Genomic DNA, 20,034 nt, shown 5'->3' on the forward strand with positions numbered 1-20,034 from the left:
CCAGTCAGTGACTAGAAGTGCTGTCAATAGTATGAATAGTTGAGTATGAATAGTTTTGTACATTTCTGTGGCCTAAATAATTTCAACACTGTTTTGCCAGTTCATTATATTGTGTATAAATTATACACTCCCATCTCAATCAAACACTCTGTTCGCTCTCATTTTGATTTTGGTTTGGACTCAAATAGTTGGTAAGTTATTTTAGACCCATTTTTGTTATATTTGTAGGAAGTCTGTCAGCATCCTGACAAATCAAAAAATCAAATGCTTTGGCAAAAAAAGGAAGAATAATCTTGTATCTGTAGCTGCCTCTAATAGGCCTACCCAATCATTTCATTCCTGTATCAAGTATAAAGTGTCCTCCAGTGACTAGGAAGCACAAAGCACGCTCCCTCTTAGCCAAAGTATGAGTCGCTGCCAGAGTGACAGAGGGGCCTCTGGATGCCACAACACTTTTTCGCTGCATCAAGTAAAGCGGTGCGTGCCGTACAGCACGCTGTTCAGCACTCTCGCACCTCAAGCTCAGCCATATTAAACTGAAGGCACAGCACTGCGCCAAACCCCGCAGCCATCCAAGCTCAGCGCAAATGGCACTGTGGCTGAAAAGCCCACTTCTCGTTCAGTAGCTAACCTAGTTAGTTTGGAGGGCGTGGATAGGGACGGATATGATTTTTTTTCCTCTGAATACATTCAAATTTTAGCTAGCTTTAATCTTACCAATCCCAGCCCCAACTCTGGACAATATATATCTGACTTTACAGCTGCTTAATGCATGTTCTTCAGCTAACTTTAGCTAACACTAACTTTTCAGATCTTTACATTTCAGATCTCCATGTTCCTCATGCCACTCCTCGGCCACTCAGCTCCTCAAATTTCGGCCTTTTATCTGTTCCACGCTCTATCTGTAAAACGAAAGGTGACTGTGCCTTTGCTGTTTTAGCCCCAACATTGTGGAATAGTCTTCCTCACTCACAGGCATGCCTATTTACAGATTTCCTTGTTTGTTTTCTCATCTGTTGTGCCTCTTTTGATGTATCCCTCCCTTTTGGTTTATCTTCCCGTGTTTGATCTTACATGCTTTTTTTGTTTGTTTTTGTGTGTTACTATGTTTATCTGTTTGTTGTTTGGAAAGAACTTTGGATCTTTGTGTCAAAAAGGTGCTATATAAATACAGTTTTACTTACTTACTTGTGTTTTTGCTGGTTGGTACTTGGCAATAGATGAGGCAGTTTGAAAAACCCAAATAATGTAGCATAGAGCTGAGGGCTAAAATAGAGTCACGGAATAATTGTCTGTGATTTTGTTATGATGAGTGACCCCTTTTACATTACAAGTCACGTGATTTCCATAAATACTGGAAAAACATGTTAAAGGATAATGTATACTATGAAACATGGACAAGTCTAAGAGTTTGAAGGGTGCAATATAAGCGGTAAACGTGATTTTTTAAAAAGGTTCAACCAGAGAGGAAGGGCACAAGGTTGTTTAGGAGATAATGAGCAGCAGTAACTGGGAGGGTAAAGGGCTCAAAGTGGATCTCATCTCTCATAATGCCTGTTCATTCTGTCTTTGCTTTACAGCTATGTGACCATAAAATGACATTCATAAAATGATATGATTGTGGAAAACTGTCCTTCTGTTAAAGTCTAACTACAGAATGGAAAATATAAATCACATGGAGATTATGAAGAATGAAAGGGACAATAGCAGTATTATTACCCTTTACTGAACTTACATAGAAATATAAATATGAAATAAAACATATAATGTGTGTAAGAAAGAAATGCTCTTGTGCTCAATCGTTAGGCCTAGTTTCCACAACCCTCTGATGTTTGATGAGTCCTGAGCTTAATAGAATAATATATAGTTAATTAGTAAAAAACAAAATCAACTATAGAATTATATTTAAGAATAAACACATACTGTTACACATGTAACATATATAAATATATATGTTATGCACATTTACATCGATCCCAGCTGACAATGGCCGTGTGGTGGGCTACACCCTGGACAAATCAGCAGTTCATCACATTGCTGACATATAGGGACAAGTTCTCTCTTTCAACTTTAAATTTGACCAAGCAAAGTTCTCAGCAGAGTACATTATCCTAAGCCTACTATGTCAAGCGTAATCAAACTTCTTTGCAGGTCTGGGCTTTTATTTTCAGGAAGTTAAATGTACAGTGAAGTAAGGGTTTGAAGTCAATAATTATCAGTATGAAGGAGGTGAAAGAGCAAGTTTCGTCTTCACCAGGTGAAACTGGTATTTACAATCCAGCTGTTAATGTATCACCTGAAATAATGAATGGGAGGGGAGATGCTACCCATGCCTTCATATAGGAGTTCACCCTCCACTGTTGCATGCTGTGTTTAAGTGTGGGAAAGACAACATGGGGAAAGGTTTCTACATCAGTAAAAGTGTTGGGGTGGTGGCTATCATCCTGGGTGCAGGCGCCCTGGCTACTATCATAGCTCTGTCTGTTGTTTACTCTCAGGAAAAGGCTAAAAATAATGATAATGTATTGCCAACAGATGGAGGATCGACCAAGCCCCCTGTCACGACACCTGCCCCGTCCAACAATCCTTGGGACAGGTATCGACTACCCAAGAGCCTGGTGCCGGAAATCTACCATGTCACTCTGTGGCCAAGACTGACTCCAGATCCAGAAACTAAACTCTACATCTTTTCTGGTAAGGCTGTGTGTGTGTAATGCTTTCCACTGATACTCTGGAGCCAGATGGTTCTCTTTATTACAAAGTTGTTGTATTCACCTCAGGTTGAATCAGTTGTCTGTGGTCAGCACGAGTTATAAACAGCAGACTTTTTGAGGCACTTTGAAGAGGTAAAGGGATGGGTATAAAGGCTGGCAGAGGGTTGATCAGTGGGTTGAGGTTTGATAGAGCTCAGGTTTCTAAATACTGCTGATCACAGTATCTGATCAAGGTATTTCCTTCTTTTTCAGGTAATTCCACTGTGGAGTTTAAGTGTGTTGAGGAGACTGACCTGATTCTTATCCACTCCAATAAACTGAACTACACCACACTTGAGAATAACCATTTGGCGAGGCTGACCTCAGTTAATGGAGACAAAGCCCCCTCCATCACGAAATCCTGGCTCCAACCTGTGACTCAGTACCTGGTCCTACAGCTGGATGGTAAACTGACAAAAGACCAGCACTACCAGCTCTTTACTGAATTTACTGGAGAGCTGGCTGATGACCTGGGAGGCTTCTACAGGAGCGAATACTGGGAGAATGGAGAGCTAAAGTATGTGTTTCCAGCAAAGACAAAACAGAATGTTACAAGTTTGTTATTTTAGCTAGAGTTAGTCTAAACTAACAAAACACCCTCCAAACTACTTCAATCACGAGTGATACCTGTTATACTGTAGTCACCACTCACTGTGATTTTGTCCAGATGAGGCTGGTTGATTTTGACAAGCCACCTACAGCCCCTTTGCTTATAAGATTTTGATCAACAAGTCATTACAATCCCTAGTATTAAGTGGTTCTGAAACACCTCATTTTGTGAGCCAAGGTATATCTTGTAAAACAGGATGTTAGTTGAAAGACCAGTTTCGAGCCTTTTGAAAGTGGATTTGACAGAGCTAGGCTAGAAGTTTCCCCCTGCTTCCAGTCTTTGCACTAATCTAGATAGAACACATGCAGGTTATATCTCTCAGCTGTGAATTTTTATTTTATTAGTTATTCCAAACAACATTTAGCAAAAAATGTTAAGCTGTTTCTTCAAACATCATGTTTAATCTGTCTTTCTTGTCAGGGTTGTTGCTACCACTCAGATGCAGCCAACAGATGCAAGAAAGGCTTTCCCCTGTTTTGATGAACCAGCTATGAAAGCCATATTTCACATAACTCTGATCCACGATGCTGGAACTGTGGCCCTGTCCAATGGTGCAGAAATAGGTAAGCACTCAAATGGTAACTGGACAAAATAGAGTGTATGAGGAGGGCATACTCTCTACACTCCACACACACATACAATAACCCCAACCCTAACCCTCTGTGTGGTTTTATAAGTGGATGTAAAATAGGCTGGACAGTGGGATATAAAGTGGCATGCTAAAAAAAAAAAAACCTTTGTAATTTGAAAACAAGAAAAGTTTCAGTCACTGAAAATCTTTCAAAACCTTTAACTTCTTTGAAAGTGACAACATATGAATAATACATATCAAATACAATTGTTTTCATGTTATATTATTTTTCTTCTACAGAATCAATGAGCACTGGTCATGGTCTGCAGACGACAGTTTTTGAGCCAACTCCGAAAATGTCGACCTATCTGTTGGCTTTCATTGTCAGTGACTTTGGATACATCAATAACACCATTGATGACGTTTCGGTAATTGACTTCCAAGGAGTTTGTATTTCCAGGAAACTTAGAGGTGTACAACGATGCTACTACACATGATACAGACGGGTGTCGTTCATCTCTGTGCCATTCTGTATGGTTTACAACTGTTTGTTTCCGTTGCAGTTAGAACTTATAAGAATTTGAGTTTTAAATAAGCTGACACTTGGAAAGCTACATTTGCTAAAGACAAAACACTGCAGTCAACATCATCACATTTGAAATATGTTCATTAGACTATTGGTTCAACTACATTTAATTTATATACAATTACATACAGTACATATACAATCTTTGATCAACACAAAACCTCAACAACAATTACAGCAAGCCTTATTTTCTCTTGCCTTGGTTCCATTTAAAGCGTTATTGTATAGACAATTTCACAAAAAGACGTTATTTTTATTTCATACTACATGTTCACACATATAATACCAATGCAAGTTAAAGCCATTCACTTCAGGCTTTGAACATTACTGACTCTATCGCCATCCAGTGGTAATATCCCGATAGACATTGTTGAAGAAAATAATGTACAAATTCAATATTCACGATGATTGGGCTGAAGAAACACATGGACTGCATTGGTTTTCATCTGGATTGTTTCATTATTCTACAGACTTAGAAGATATTTGAAATCAACAAAAGAAATGAAAAAGTGAGTTCAGTTTAAGACCATAGATAGTTTCTGATGATGATATTCAAGCTGAGGAGGTCAAAACTCTAAAGATCAGCTTTGTTATCAGACTACCATGTTTTCGCTTGCTCTTGAATATAGTCATGATGAAGACCACAGGGGTGATGACCCCGATGAATGCAGTAACCATGCTGGTTTAGTAATAAAGTTGTTCATTACGAGTGCTGCCTAAGACTTTTTACCTCCTCCACGCACCTCGTGGGCAGGGAAAGTTGGGCTAGAAAATCCCTACTTACCCTAATTCTACAATGATATTCAAGCAAATGGAAGTGTATGTAATGAGCCTGTGTAATGTTTTTTCTTCTGTGTATTGTATGGTGTGGGTTCAGGTCCGGATCTTCGCCCGAAAGCCTGCCATTGCTGCTGGGCAAGGAGATTATGCCCTGAAAATAACTGGACCCATTCTCAAGTTCTTTGAGAAGTATTACAGTTCCAAGTACCCTCTGCCCAAGTCTGGTAAGTCCACCACAAGAATCTGGTTTAAAGACACATATAGGCCTATGTCTGCGAATTGCCCTGAAAGTAGCTCTGGGGGGATTCCGTCTGTGTTCACAAGCATGATCTGTGTGAAATTAAAGTGTATTTGGAAAGCTTTAGCAGGCTTGTACTTATTGGCCAGATATAGTTGTCATAAGTCTGCATCTCCTGAATTTCTACAGTGGAGATTAAGTGCAAAGTTAGCCTGACCTGCAGCACCTGATACAAGAATTCAAAATGAATGAAAAGTATCCTAACCAAATCAGTTGCATCCTTCCCTCAGATGCAATTTTCATTTCTGCCTTCTTGTGCCCTAATTAGACATATCACTTACCTCAGTGTTATTTATTGTTTATTGCCATCATATGTGTTTTTATGGTTAACTCCAAATGCACCTCCTATTGTAGACACTGGCTGCCACTATAAGACAGCTGTGTCAGCACTTTTGAACACCATATAAAACAAGCATATTTCCCTCTCTCCTTATCATCGCTCACAGCAAGACTAATCTGCTGATCCCAGGGATGCTTTTATCTGTCAGTTCTACATTTTTATGGCAGGGCTTCGGAGACAGGTGTGATCGCATGCAGTATCAATTATCAACCAATCAAACTTGGTAACTTGCTTGTTTTACAGTCTTTGATGATAGTTGCTGTCTTCAGCCACCTTCAGTCTTTGTTGGCCACCTCATACAGTACACCCCTCAAATCCTCATGTTTTTCATTCCAGGCCATCCTCTGTGTTATGATTATCCTGGTGCCATAAGAATTTAATTGTGGTCAACTTATATGCATTAATTTAGAAACCACAGGAAATTAACCATCTCTTTCCCTAACACAGATCAGATAGCTCTACCAGACTTTAATGCTGGAGCCATGGAGAACTGGGGTCTGATCACTTACAGAGAGACAGCACTGCTCTATGATGAAGAGTTCTCCTCCAACTCCAACAAGCAGAGGATTGCCACCATCATTGCTCATGAACTGGCTCACATGGTTAGGCTTCAACACTCCAAACTCTAATAACTATGTCCAGACAAAGTGGTTACTGTCATAGCTTCTGCTGGAAGTTTGGCAGTTAGCGCTCTAATCTGTTTGAACAAATTAATTTAAAAATGAACTGAGGCTTGTAAAGACCTTGGATATCATATAGTGTCAAGCCATCTGGCACAAGTCTAAGCCTAAGTCTCTAGATGTGTCAAAGCAAGTTTTAAGCCAAGTACAGCATCCTTGAGAGCAATTCCAAGTCTAGTCTGAAATCATGTCAAAGCATGCTTCAAGAGTGTAAAGAAACAACAGTGTTAATACAAAGATGTCTATGCACTGTGTTGTAGAAATGTCTAGTGTAGTTAGCATGCTAACCAGTTATCCCTGGCCTGTACTATTTTCTACTACTTTGTACCTCAAGAGGTGATAGCCTCCCCCCTACATTTCACAAGCTCTCTATACCTTTTGTCCAACAAATTAAGAAAATACTCTCACATAATGGAAATATTTGGACATCTATCAGTGTGTTCCAATCAATCAGACTTTAATTGTGGCGGTGGCTGTCCAGCTGGGGTGCCATAGAACAAGCACACTCGTGACTTCCGACCGAGTTGGCTAACTTCTGGTTTAGTGCCAAGTTAACTTGAATGGGCAAAATGTATAATGTAATTGGCTGGCTCCTCTAGACTCTCCAAAGTGCCCAAATTCTGAAAGTTTAACGAGTCATTCTGTGGGGGTTGTGAGGCTTTTATTGCGGTTTTACAGATGCGTCTTTCACAGTGTTAGATTTTGGAAAGTAGTCCCCAGTGCTTTACATGATGATGTAATTACATGAGATGGCCATGACAAAAACTGGCTTGAAGGCCTTGTGCTCTTTGTGAGGGCTTGGTCTTGAAGATGGGGCCAGCCATCTTCTTTGTAGAGGAGGTTACCATCAAACCAACTGTGTTAAATAGTCCTCCTCCTCTTCTTTATTGGTTTTACAGGTGGACTAAAAACCACACTGCCATCAACTGTATCAGAGTATATAAAATCATGCTATCCACTGATGGGTACTCTGTTTTGAGTGAGTGAGAACGGCACATGCATCTCCAAAAACAGAAAATCAATATATGGTGGTCAATGTTGACATGGCTGACCACCACAAATCCATTAATGTGTGGGAAACACTGTCTTTTTTCCTTACTGAACACAAAAATTCAGTTGACACCACCAGAATTCAGGTTTCTCTCATTTACTGTAATAAGACAAGCTTTACTGCCTTGGAAAACTCATCACTAAACACACTTTATTCAAATTTGACATGATCAAATTACAAGTCACCAAAAGAGTCTTGGGTTTACCTCTATGAGTTTTGGAGGCTATTTTCAGCCCCAGTTCAGTGTCCAGCACATGTTTACTCTCAGGCTGCTAAACCAAGTTAAGCTGGTCCCTGTTACCAGTGGTGACTCCCTCTGGGGTTAGAAGTCTCAGTACAGGCAAACTGTAGAGCCACTCGCTCTACAGCTAACTAAGCCATGGGCAAATATGTTTATGGTAGCTAGTGACAGCCAAGGATAGCTAGCAAAAAAGAGCAGCAGTTGATGGCTACTCTGGTGATATGCTGCCCCCTACATTTTTTGAGCTAGCTTCAAAGTCTTCTTAAAGTCTTATTCGTTTTTAAGATTCTTGGCATAGCAATCATACCATTCCACTATGCTGTCCCTTTAGTGGTTTGGTAATCTGGTGACCCTGAGGTGGTGGAATGACTTGTGGCTAAATGAAGGCTTTGCATCCTACGTTGAGTACCTTGGAGCAGATGAAGCTGAACCTGAATGGAATGTGGTAAGGATTTCCCTCCCACCACATAGCCTTAGTAATCAGTGTAATAATGAATGATGGTGAGAGTGGAATTTTGACCATACTGTCTGATTTGTCTCATAATAGAAAGACCTCATCGTGCTTAGTGATGTCCACAGGGTATTTGCCATCGATGCCCTGGTCTCATCTCATCCTCTGTCCTCGAAGGAAGAGGACATTCAGAAACCAGCACAGATCAGTGAGCTGTTTGATGCTATCTCTTACAGCAAGGTAACCTCATAGAGCAGCAGAACACATTTCCCATATCTGATTGTAAAGAAAAATCAATAAGCCATTACCACACTGAAAACGTGTTTGCATATCCTCAGGGAGCATCTGTTCTGAGGATGTTGTCAGATTTCCTAACTGAAGAAGTCTTCACACTGGGACTACAGGTAAGAACCTTGCAAAACTATAAGGCATTTAATCTAGTAACTAATAACTGAGTCAACCAACTGACACTAATTATTATGTGAATGTAGAATATGTACAGCATTGCTTTTGGGATGGAGGCTCTGCAACATGAGCTGGGGCCAAGTAGTAGACTCAGGGGGTATGAGGTGGAATGCCTGAGATAGCTTGCAGACTTTGCTCCATAAACTGTTTTTTTCAATTTATTTTATTTATTTATTTATTTATTTATTTATTTAGCTAGATTGAACACGTAACATGAGTACATCCAAAGCAAAATAACATATGTATTTCTTTGTTTTCTCTGTCCGCTCTGCAGACCTACCTGGAAGAATTTGCCTTTAAGAACACAGTCTACACAGACCTATGGAATCATCTGCAAATGGCATGATCTCTTTCATAGACTTTTTAGATCTTGACATTTAGCTGGTGTTTTAAGCAAGATGATCTCCAGCATGCCAACTGACTGTTACCTAAATTCTTTATTGTCTGTCTGCTTCTACAGGCTGTAACTGCTAATGGAACCAAACTTCCTGACACTGTCCATAACATCATGAACACCTGGGTGCTGCAGATGGGCTTTCCTGTGGTCACCATAAACACCACCTCTGGAGTTGCATCCCAGGAACACTTTCTCTTGGATCCAGAATCTGAAGTTACCACTCCATCTCTCTTCAAGTATGCTCATTGTTTTTCATCCTACCCTTTTTTTTCATTACAATCACTCATAATTACTCTTACAGTAACATTTTAATGTTTACTAATTCTGAAATCGAGTGTAATCACTAATTATGACATTGCTGAGACTACTCAATTGTATATCATTATATATATGTATATATATATATATATATATATATATATATATATATATATATATATATATATATATATATATATATACCGTTCATTAATGTTTGAAGCAGTGGTGTGCAGGGCGGGTTAATTGTTGAAAAACGCAGGCTAAAGTGCCCTCATACTATACTATATTTTCGCCCCTGCCCTTCAAAAAGTCTGTGCACACCACTAGTTTGAATAAATAAACAACACTATCTGTCGATTAAATCAACCAGCTTTTATCCATAGCTATCAATGGATTGTTCCAATCAAGTGGATGAAGACTGGAATAATCCAGACACCAGAATGGCTAACAGAAAAATCAGGTAGGATTAAGATTATTTATCTAGCGGTCGGTCGGTCGGTCAGTCAGCCTCATCTATCTATCTATCTATCTATCCATCTATCCATCTATCCATCTATCTATCTATCTATCTATCTATCTATCTATCTATCTATCTGTCTGTCTGTCTGTCTGTCTGTCTGTCTGTCTGTCTGTCTGTCTGTCTGTCGATCTATCTATCTATCTGTCCCTCCATACCGCCATCCCTCTGTCTCTCTGTCTCTCTCTCTCCCTCTCTCTCTTTGTCTAGCTAAGAGAATACAAAAAAAAGGGATTTTACGGTGAAACTACACAGACCACATTGCACTCATACTGCCAAGAAAATTGTAACCATTTTTATTCACACACACATAAAGTAACTTCCAAACATCAGCCACTCCGCCATTGTGAGGCGATGGTTGATAACATGGTCTATAAGTGTGGCCTGAATTTCATCCGGGACAGCATGGTATCTTCGTGCTCCTTGGCCTCTTCCCCCTATTCTACCACCATGCATCTTTACTCCTCCTCCTCTTCTTCCTCTTCCTCGAGCAGGCATTTGCCCTTGTTCATTTACTTGGTAATGTGCCTCCATGTTCAGAAATTGTACTGGTCCTGGTCAAGCTCTATACATACATGTTTAGCAGCATTCACAATCATGGACAGCACCTGTCAGGTAACCAAACCTATTGTTTGATTGGTCATCTGAGATGAGTGAAAACCTTCCTTTGTTAGTCAAGTTCTAGTTTCACCTGACTGTAAATTAATAAATTTATCAAATGTTCCAAGAGATTCATATGGTATTCATGGTATTAGGTTCTTGACTAATTTTGACAATTGAACAGACTATTGTGAATGTGATAACTTATACAATGAAATGATGCTGACATGTTTTGGAGGAACAACCATTAGACTGAGAATCAATAATCAGTTTAGATCAACAAGATCTATTCACTTGGAAATTGTACTAAATGTAGGCTAATTGTGCTAACTGTAGGCTACCTGTACTTAACCATTTGCAAAGATGTACTAAGACATTTGCAATTTGATGAAATGAATGAGAAATTCAATTCTGTTGTGAACAATTGCCAGGTAGTTTGTCCATGTTTTTTGAGAATAATTTCTGTTTCAAGAAATGAGCCAAACCAATGGAGAAAAACTGTAATATCTTGTCTGAAATCCGTGTGACTTAAGATCGCTGGCTAAATTTGAGGAAAATTAGCCCCAGAAGAAGACAAATGATTGCTAAACACTGACACTGTTAAATGAATCAAAGTAATTTATCATTTTCTTGGTCTTATGCACAACAATCAAGACAGACTCGAATTTCCTTTTCTTCTGTAGCAACATTCGGGAAGATGAAAGTATCAGGTGATGACTGGGTACTGGCCAACCTCAACGTGGTTGGTTACTATAGAGTCAACTATGATATGGTCAACTGGGGGAAACTCCTAACTGCTCTAAGCACCAATCATGAGGTAAGACCACCTGATCCATGGTTAAGTTATCGTATGAAAGCTTTATAACAGAGATAGTAGAGAAGTAGTAACAAGGATATTGCTGTTGATTTTAAGGCTATTTCAGTGATCAACAGAGCTCAGCTGGTGGATGATGCCTTCAACCTTGCCAGGTGAGTCCTGACCGTACAGCATTATATGATGATAATAATATTAATGTGGAGAATGACCATCCTCAATTATTGAGGTGAAGAACAAAAACTTGTTATTTTCAGCAAAAACAAAATACTTCATCAAATGTAGAGCAACAACGTCCCCTCTGTTACTCTAATCAACAGAATTTATGAGGAAAAGGGACCTGAAACTGACTAAATATTGCTATTATACTGCACTGTAAACATGACTATGATGCTGCCAGGTATTTTGACTCATTTAGGAAGTATTTTGTTAAGTATTGAAGGGTAAAAATGACAACACACAAGACTATTGAGTCCCCAAGACCCCAAGAGTAAACTCTTGTCACCCCAAAGGGCAAAGATCATTCCTACAGTGCTGGCCCTAAACACCACCAAGTACCTGAGCAAGGAGAGAGAATATATGCCCTGGGAGTCGGCTGTAGGAAACCTGGACTTCTTCTACCTCATGTTTGACCGCAGCGAGGTTTATGGTCCTATGCAGGTATACTCTTTTATGCCAAACATACCAGCATATAAATTAAAAAAAGCCCAACAAGTAGCTTTTTTCAGTCTGGTCTTCATGGAATCACAATTGCTTTGCTGTTTTCCGTGTTTTCAGGATTATCTAAGGAAACAGGTCACCCCTCTCTTTCTATACTACAAAAATATGACTGACAACTGGACGAAGGTACCTAATGGACACATGGACCAGTAAGTACACACAAATATGTTCTATAGATAAAAGAGAAATAACCTAAATAAAACATTTTAATGGAAATAGATCTCAGCCCATTTTCACCAAAGCTTAAGTTAAACATGCGTTAGTATTCAGGTAATGGCAATACACCGTGTAAGGAAATGTACCCAGTGTTCTAAATGACATTAAAGTGATACAGTGTTTTCAGAACATTTTACCAGTAACCCCTTGTTCAGAATTTGTCATAATTTGAAACAGATATTACTGCTCATTAAAAAAATGACCTTTCAAATATTTCGTCTTGTAGCAATATAAAAAGGACTCTGGATTAGCATGGCTCTTATTCGAACTCTCATCCTGCCTCCAGCCAGTCAGGTTGTGTGGTAGAAAGACCGTTGGCCTTGATGATCTCAAAGTATGCTGCTTTTAATCCACACATACACATGTATTTCTAAAAACAAAATTTTTTCCTCTTCAGGTTTAAAAAAAAAAAAAAATCCTGTCCACTCCAATGGTTTTAAAGACATTTCTGTCCACATGAAAACGAAAACACAGGCTGTCAAGCACATGCCAAAGCATTGATGCTCAGAGGGCTGACGGTGGCTCTGCGTAACCCCCCTGACACATCAACCTCTGAATTGAGCTTGCTTGTTTTAAGATGGGTTGGGTGGGTTCGCTTCCCTGGCCACAGACACATGAAGCCTCTTATGTGGTCCCATCCCTGACTTGGTGATGCAATGCAGTTAGGGTTTAGGAAATACCGGTGTACATGTGTACAGGGCCTAAAGAAAATGGCACCTTGAGTTTACCCCAAATTGAGATTGTGATGTCGCTGTCATAGAGATGTGTTGTACCATCAGATGTGTCTGACCAACATATCATTAAAAGTTACAGCTACTGCTGAATGTACACATAGAAATAGAATACACATAGAAAAGTTTGCAGATTTCACCCATCACTCTTCATGTTGTCTTTCAAAGATCATGTAAATACTCCTTCTCCATCTGGATTCTCTTCTCTTCAGGTATAATCAGGTGAATGCTATCAGCCTGGCTTGCAGAACAGGCCTTTTGGAATGCCAGAATCTGGCCATGGGATGGTTCAAGCAATGGATGGACACTGGGAACAACACGTAAGTTCATCCTCATCTGTAACTCCACTATACTGTACTTACAATACAACCATCATAATCTGCTGAACACTAAAGATATCACTATTCTTCAGGATCCACCCCAACCTGCGTTCCACTGTGTACTGTAACAGCATCGCAGCAGGAGGTGCTGCAGAGTGGGAGTTTGCTTGGTCAGAGTTTAAGAACGCCACCATTGCAATTGAAGCTGACAAACTCCGCTATGCCCTTGCCTGCACGAAACAACCCTGGTTGCTAAACAGGTCTGCTCACAGATACCCTAAATACTATATATGCATTTACATTATACTCTAGCTTACAACTGACAGTAACTAACTAGCACAAACTACTGATAATACACACATAATGTGTGTGTATTCTCCTCACTGTTGTTTAAATGTTCAGGTACCTGGAGTACACTCTGATGCCAGACATGATCAGGAAGCAGGATGCTACCTCCACCATTGTCTACATTGCCAACAATGTGATTGGCCAGTCTCTGGCTTGGGACTTTGTCAGGGCTCGATGGTCATACATTTTCTCTGAGTGAGTATGACACAATACTTTATAGTACTTTGTAGCATAGACAATAACTCATCATAGCCACAACAAGTGTAAAAGTGCTGCAAAGGCATTTAGCACAGAGTAGAGGGTTGTTATGAAGGCAGCTATATGGTGTGTGAGGTAACACACCTCTGTGACCTTTAATTTTCTCATGCCAAACTAAAAGTCACATCATAAAAGATCCATCATCACATCATAACACGATAACAGAGGGGCAGTTTTACAGTCAAGTTTATTATCAGGGACAGTTTTTATTGACTCAGTATGCTCAGTGTAATTCAGGCTCTGCCTCAGGTGACCTGTGGTCTTGACCCCATATAAAACTTGCAGAGCAGTTTTATATGGGCTAAATTTCATACAGCTAAATGTAGATTTACACAAACACAGAAACTAAAACGTGGAAATGTAGTAATCGTAGCTAAAATAAATGTACAGATGTACAGTATGTCTCAGACATAGATGTTTAATAATTACCCTTAACTTAACTTTAACTTTTAACTCTTAATGTTTACAGGGACAAATTAAAGAGATTAAGCCAGAGCATTCTGGTTAATGCTGTCTTCAAAAATGCACAAAAATGTGTCTTAACCAGTAGATAAATGTACTGTAGTCACTCTTTACCCCCACCTCTTTGTCTTCTAATGTGGACATAACAAGAAATTCATACCATATAATATTAAAACATTTGCTTCCTCACAACAACACTGCACTAATGATATAGCCACATGCAGTCAAAATTGAATTCCGTTCACAATGGCAGGTTTACATCTAGGCTATCCGCAGTGCTGTCTCTTTGATTTACTGGACAGTACATACAACATGTAAATATGGTAATGTCTCACTGAAAGGAAAGGAAAGAGCAGGCATGTGAACAGTGGATCTAACTGTCTGCTATGTCTTGGCTGTGTTTTCACTTACAGGTATGGTGGTGGATCATTCTCCTTCTCCAACCTCATTAACGGAGTCACTGAGCGATTTTCAACTGAATTCGAGATTCAACAGGTTGGATATTGTAGTCTTTTTGATCCACACTATCTGTCTATACTGTAGGTTCTTGCACATCCAAACAAATTTGGAGCTCTACTTTTAGGGATTTGTAATGTTTTAAGACTGTTTTTTTTTCCAGATTGTAACTTGCCCTTTGTTCATATTGTTCTGCTATGCTATCAGAATAGATAACATCAGCTGTGCAAGCCCCAAATCATTATCCTCTCCAATTTAGATTTAGAACTCCTCCCGTTGATACGGAGTGTCATTTCCAAACTTAATAATGGTGTTTGAATCATGTGCAGGTGTGCAGTCATAGGTGAAGAGGGAGTAAAGAACGGGGCTCAGCATGCATCCTTGTGGAATGCCAGTGAGGGTGAGGGTTGAGGAGGTGACTGTGGTCTGTTGGTTAGGAAGTCCAGAATCTAGTTGCAGAGGGACGTATTGGTGCCCAGATCACTGAGTTTGGTGATCAGTTTGGAGGGGATGATGTGTTGAATGCTGAACAGAAGTCGATGAACAATATTATCACATAAGTGTCACAGTTGTCAAGGTGGGAGAGGGTGGAGTGAAGCGCTGTGGAGATGACACTGTCCGTACTGCTATTCAAGCGGTAGGGGAATAGGAAGGGGTCCAGTGTGGGTGGTAAACTGGTTTTGAGGTGAGCCACGACCAGCCTCTCGAAGCACTTTGTGATGATGGGGGTAAGCGAAACTGGGCAAAGTCTTTAAGGCTCACTGCATTGGAGTGTTTCGGTACCGGCACGATGGAGGTGGTTTTGAAGCATAAAGCACAGACCCCGAGGACGCGTCCAGGGGCACAATCAGGACTTGCTTAGCCTTGATTGCCACCTCCTTGTTGTCCCTGTCAAAGTGGCCATAGAAGTGGTCGAGCTCATCAGGTAAGGAGAGGTCACTGGATGGAGTGGAGGTGTTGATGAGTTTGTAGCCTGTGATGACCTGAAAGCCTTGCCAAATGTGCAGGGGTCAGAGTAGTTCTTGAAGTGCTCCTTGATGGCTGTGCTTGGCCTTTTTGACACCCTTCTTCAGGTTAGCCCTGGATTAGCCGAGCATCACCTGATCTGAAGGGGGTGGCTTCTGATTAGAGAATGTGGTGATCCGTTTGAGGGTGATAACGCTGTTGATGTTGGAGTTGATACAGTCCAGAACAGAGGAGGCGTATAAATCAATGTCAATGTCAATGGGAGACGAGGGTGGCCTGAGTGGCAAACATAGTTCAATCAGTGTTTTATAAAACTCTGCTGAAGTGCAGAGTCTGCTCCGTCTAGCCAAACTTTGACTGTCCTCACTGTGGGTTTCACACATCTGATGAGTGGTGAGTACTTAGAGGCCATCCACCTGGAAATGCTTTTCTGTGTAAACGTACATGTTTTGCATCGTTTGGCTCATCGTCCACATGGATCCTGTAAACGCAGTGGCTGAAAATGCAAATCCAAAAATGCTACCCTTGCGTTCTTGTGTGGACAGTGAATCTGCATACTTTCCATATCGATGACGCCATTGCCCTACCCCTTGACCTCTAGCCTACGACCTCTGAACCCTGCAACGTTTCATAACAACAACAACAACAACAACAACAATGGTGGACTACATGCTTGTGTTCGTGCTGCAGAAGATATTGAGCCTTTCTTGCAACTTACTCGCATTGTAGTCAAATATGAGTTGCAGCAGCAGTTCGACTTCATTATCGGTACACACAAACGATTCTGGTTTCCTTGCACTACCCATTTTCGTCTTCTTCTTGTTGTGTTCGGTTTCTCCCTCTACTGTCTGTTTGTATACAGTGCGCAAGCTTTAAGTGCATTCTCCACCTCTTCTTCTCCGTTTTTGGTGAATTTCACCAGATAGGCCTGGAATATGAACTACAGCGTTTTGAGTCATTTTTAGTGAATCTGTTTGGACGCAAGTATTCTTGAAACAATGCTGAGGAAGACGGAGGAAAAAAATCATTTTGGTATGTGTGGACAAGGCCTTTGGCAGTAGGAACAGAAGCCCCTTTTAGATAGAAAATGCACTCCATTTGCAGCAGGGTTAAGGCTGCAATCTGCTGCCTTGTCTACATGAAAGGGAGGTGTAATATTCCTTATTTTCAAAAAAGCCGCCACTGGGGCAGGCGTAAATATGTGACGTGATGTGAAGCACGAAGTTGGGCGTGAACAGAGACATACAACATATGCATCGGAAGAATATTTAGCCCTATGATACCAGTGTCAGTCATAATTGCAACGCAGCTGTCTGCTCAAGTTCAGCAGGATGCAGCATAATCATAAATGACCATTACCTCATCATGGGTGCCTCCCCCCTGCAGTGGTATTAAATGTGTCGATACTTGATAGATTTACTTAATCATAGACCCGTGGCCCATATTCTTGCCTCCTCAGTCAAACACATGCCGATGTTAAATCCCCACTATTAACGGAAGCGTGCGACAGAGCGCCTCGCCTCCTCCATTAGCTCTCTCAAGCACCAGTCAGCTAACAGAACACAGGTCGAATTTGTCTTCAAAATAAGAGCTTTACATTGTACCCCATTGGAGTTTAGAACTGGGTTCTTAGCAGGGTGCTTTTAATTTAAAAGTAGTGACCGTTACAAGCAGACAATCAAGACGGCTACAGAGACTGAGGAAACGCTAGCATCTCCTGGATCTCAGCAGCTTTCCAGCTGCTCATCTTGACGTCCGGGATAAAGTGATGGACTGACTGCTGTGATCAGCTGTTTCTTGATTTTAAAACTCCCTGGCTGTTGGTCGCACAGCAGTGCAGTTTATCCACACCTCCGCCCATCTCACGCAATTGCTAGCACATTAATGACTTGGATTTACATAGCAATGGAGGTAGCAAAAACTGTACCATCCAAGGCGTCATATTGGGGGACCAAAACAGACCCCCAGTATGCCGCCTTCTGTCTAAATCCATGAACCTAGCCTCAAAAAGGACAGCCAGATTGGCAGGTTGCTGCCCAGTATAAAAGCAGCTAGAGAAAGGTGTCTTAGGTGGGGGAGGGGGATAGCTTTAGTTTGTGTAGACATGGTCCAAAGTCTTGTCTCCTCTGGTTGCCCTCACCAGACATGTTGCTGAAATTTGGGTAGTACAGACTTCAAGTTGGAGTGATTGAAGTCCCCACCAATAATAAAGGCTGCCTCGGGATGGAGAGTCAGTTGTTTGCTAATAGCAGTATGCAGTTCTTTCATTGCAATCTTAGCATTAGTATACGGTGGTATATATGCTGCAGTCACAACAGTAGATGTAAACTCTCTGGGAAGATAGAAAGGTCTACACTTAACCATGAGATACTCTAGGTTAGCTGAGCAGTGACTCCCGATGATGGTAGTGTCCGTGCACCAAGTTTTGTTAAGATAAATGCAAAGACCTCCACATCTGGTCCTACTGAAGTCAACGGCTGTTGTGTCTGTTTGGAGGATGCAGTGCCCAGTTAGCTCAATAGCGCTCTTGGGTATATTGCTGTTGAGCCAGGTTTGAGTGAAAAACATGATATTACAGTCCATAATCCATTTGCAGTGGTGCAGCTGCGAATTAACCATTTTGTGTGCCAGAGATCAAACATTGGCGAGGAAAAGGCTTGGTAGAGAGAGCCAATGAAGAGTTTTACTTTTTTTACTTTATCGCCGGTGATATGTTGTGGCTTCTTTCTTTCTTTTTATGAATGTACTTATTGTAAGTCACTTTAGACAAAAGTGTCTGCTAAATGCCCTGAATATAAATGTAATTGAGTTAGCTTTAGCCTAGCTTTTAGCCCTCCTTGCTTCCCCGTCTTTGTCAGATACAGTTTCAACTCCTTGGAACCAATTTGATTTCAGAAATAAGACAAGCTCTATTACTTAAGTTGTTGGTTTTTTTCTTTATCGAATTCCATGTCCAAATCAGTAAAATCAGAATGAACTGGTTTTCTTTACTCTTTGCCCTAACAGTAACTGTCCAATAATAGCTTAGCCACATCAAAAGGATGGAGTAAATTGTGTCACAATGTTGCTATATTTTTACCTGTTTGTTTAGGCTTTACATACTCTGTTATACCTTATTGACCAATGTCAAGGAGATGATCAGTGAGAATATAGACAAAGCTGTCATGCTATTATATAGAATTAGATATAAGATTCAGTCTGTGTTTTAGGATGACTGACACCTACACCTTTTGACCATTCCTTGTTATCTGTTGCCAAACTCCAATGTGGCCCCATCACGTCTCTGAACAAGACAATTATTTCATGTTTTGTGTGTTCTTACAGCTACGGCAGTTCAAGGAGGATAACGCTGAGGTTGGGTTCGGCTCTGGAACCCTGGCAGTGGATCAGTCAATTGAAAGAACCATTGCTAACATGAAATGGATAGCAGAGAACAAGGACACTGTTCTGGCATGGTTTGATGACCAATGACCAATAAGGCCTGGTACTAGCTCTACATGTAGTTGTACTTCATCAGATTTAAACATATAATTTTTTCACAATGATTATTCATAGAGGAAGATTTCACATGACTTTAATTGAAATCTACACAAGCTCCTGTAAGGGGTAGTGTGTAATGTCCCAACAAAAGGATTTCATCATCTTTAGAATAAACCAGGTTCACCTGTTGAGCCTATCTTGTGCCTCAGTTTGGTTGAATTTAAACTGGAAAAAAAGAGAATTACAGTGTACTTGGATCCTTAAAGAAGTGCCAATTACAAAGTGAAAGGTGATACTTCATAGTAGACCAAGGGGACATTTTAATCGCAGTTGTGACTGAGTGTTTTCTCATAAAGCATGAAAAATAATTTAGTGATGTTGCAGTCACGAAATGACTTCTGTTATTTTGTATATATATATATATATATATTTGTCAATTTGGGTAAAATATAGCTCATGATTAAACATGCTTCCTCTTTTGTCTTCTGTTAATATCAAGTGAAAAAACACAGAAAAAGTTTTTGTGCTGTACTTTTCACTTTATTTATAACTGAGCCTAAAGTGTCAATGCTTTATGTACCTATGTCTAGTTTTTAGAATAAAGCACAATTCAAATATATATATATATATATATATATATATATATATATATATATATATAT

The 20,034-nt window shown here is 40.3% G+C and overlaps 1 protein-coding gene across 1 annotated transcript; it reads left to right on the forward strand.

Annotated features, from left to right (window-relative positions):
- Positions 1 to 2,358: 2,358 nt before the first annotated feature.
- Positions 2,359 to 19,841, forward strand: LOC119024783 (aminopeptidase N-like). The gene is made up of 21 exons (XM_037107897.1): positions 2,359 to 2,694; positions 2,967 to 3,270; positions 3,784 to 3,926; positions 4,235 to 4,362; positions 5,398 to 5,524; positions 6,386 to 6,540; positions 8,242 to 8,355; positions 8,458 to 8,601; positions 8,700 to 8,765; positions 9,101 to 9,166; positions 9,287 to 9,459; positions 9,868 to 9,944; positions 11,285 to 11,418; positions 11,515 to 11,570; positions 11,928 to 12,075; positions 12,193 to 12,284; positions 13,295 to 13,402; positions 13,495 to 13,662; positions 13,805 to 13,945; positions 14,884 to 14,965; positions 19,217 to 19,841. Exons 1-21 carry the CDS (start codon positions 2,394 to 2,396, stop codon positions 19,361 to 19,363), a joined length of 2,874 nt encoding a protein of 957 aa, XP_036963792.1. The 5' UTR covers positions 2,359 to 2,393; the 3' UTR covers positions 19,364 to 19,841.
- Positions 19,842 to 20,034: the final 193 nt, after the last annotated feature.

Source organism: Acanthopagrus latus, chromosome 8 (genome assembly GCF_904848185.1).
Source record: "Acanthopagrus latus isolate v.2019 chromosome 8, fAcaLat1.1, whole genome shotgun sequence".
Classification (NCBI taxonomy): domain Eukaryota; kingdom Metazoa; phylum Chordata; class Actinopteri; order Spariformes; family Sparidae; genus Acanthopagrus; species Acanthopagrus latus.

Bases quoted from the DNA above. Each gene is read 5' to 3' on its own strand.
- LOC119024783 (XM_037107897.1), top strand. From the start codon at position 2,394: ATGGGGAAAGGTTTCTACATCAGTAAAAGTGTTGGGGTGGTGGCTATC. The intron at 9,460-9,867 runs GTATGCTCATTG...TTTTATCCATAG, and splicing joins ACCACTCCATCTCTCTTCAA to CTATCAATGGATTGTTCCAA. The intron at 9,945-11,284 runs GTAGGATTAAGA...TTTCTTCTGTAG, and splicing joins ATGGCTAACAGAAAAATCAG to CAACATTCGGGAAGATGAAA.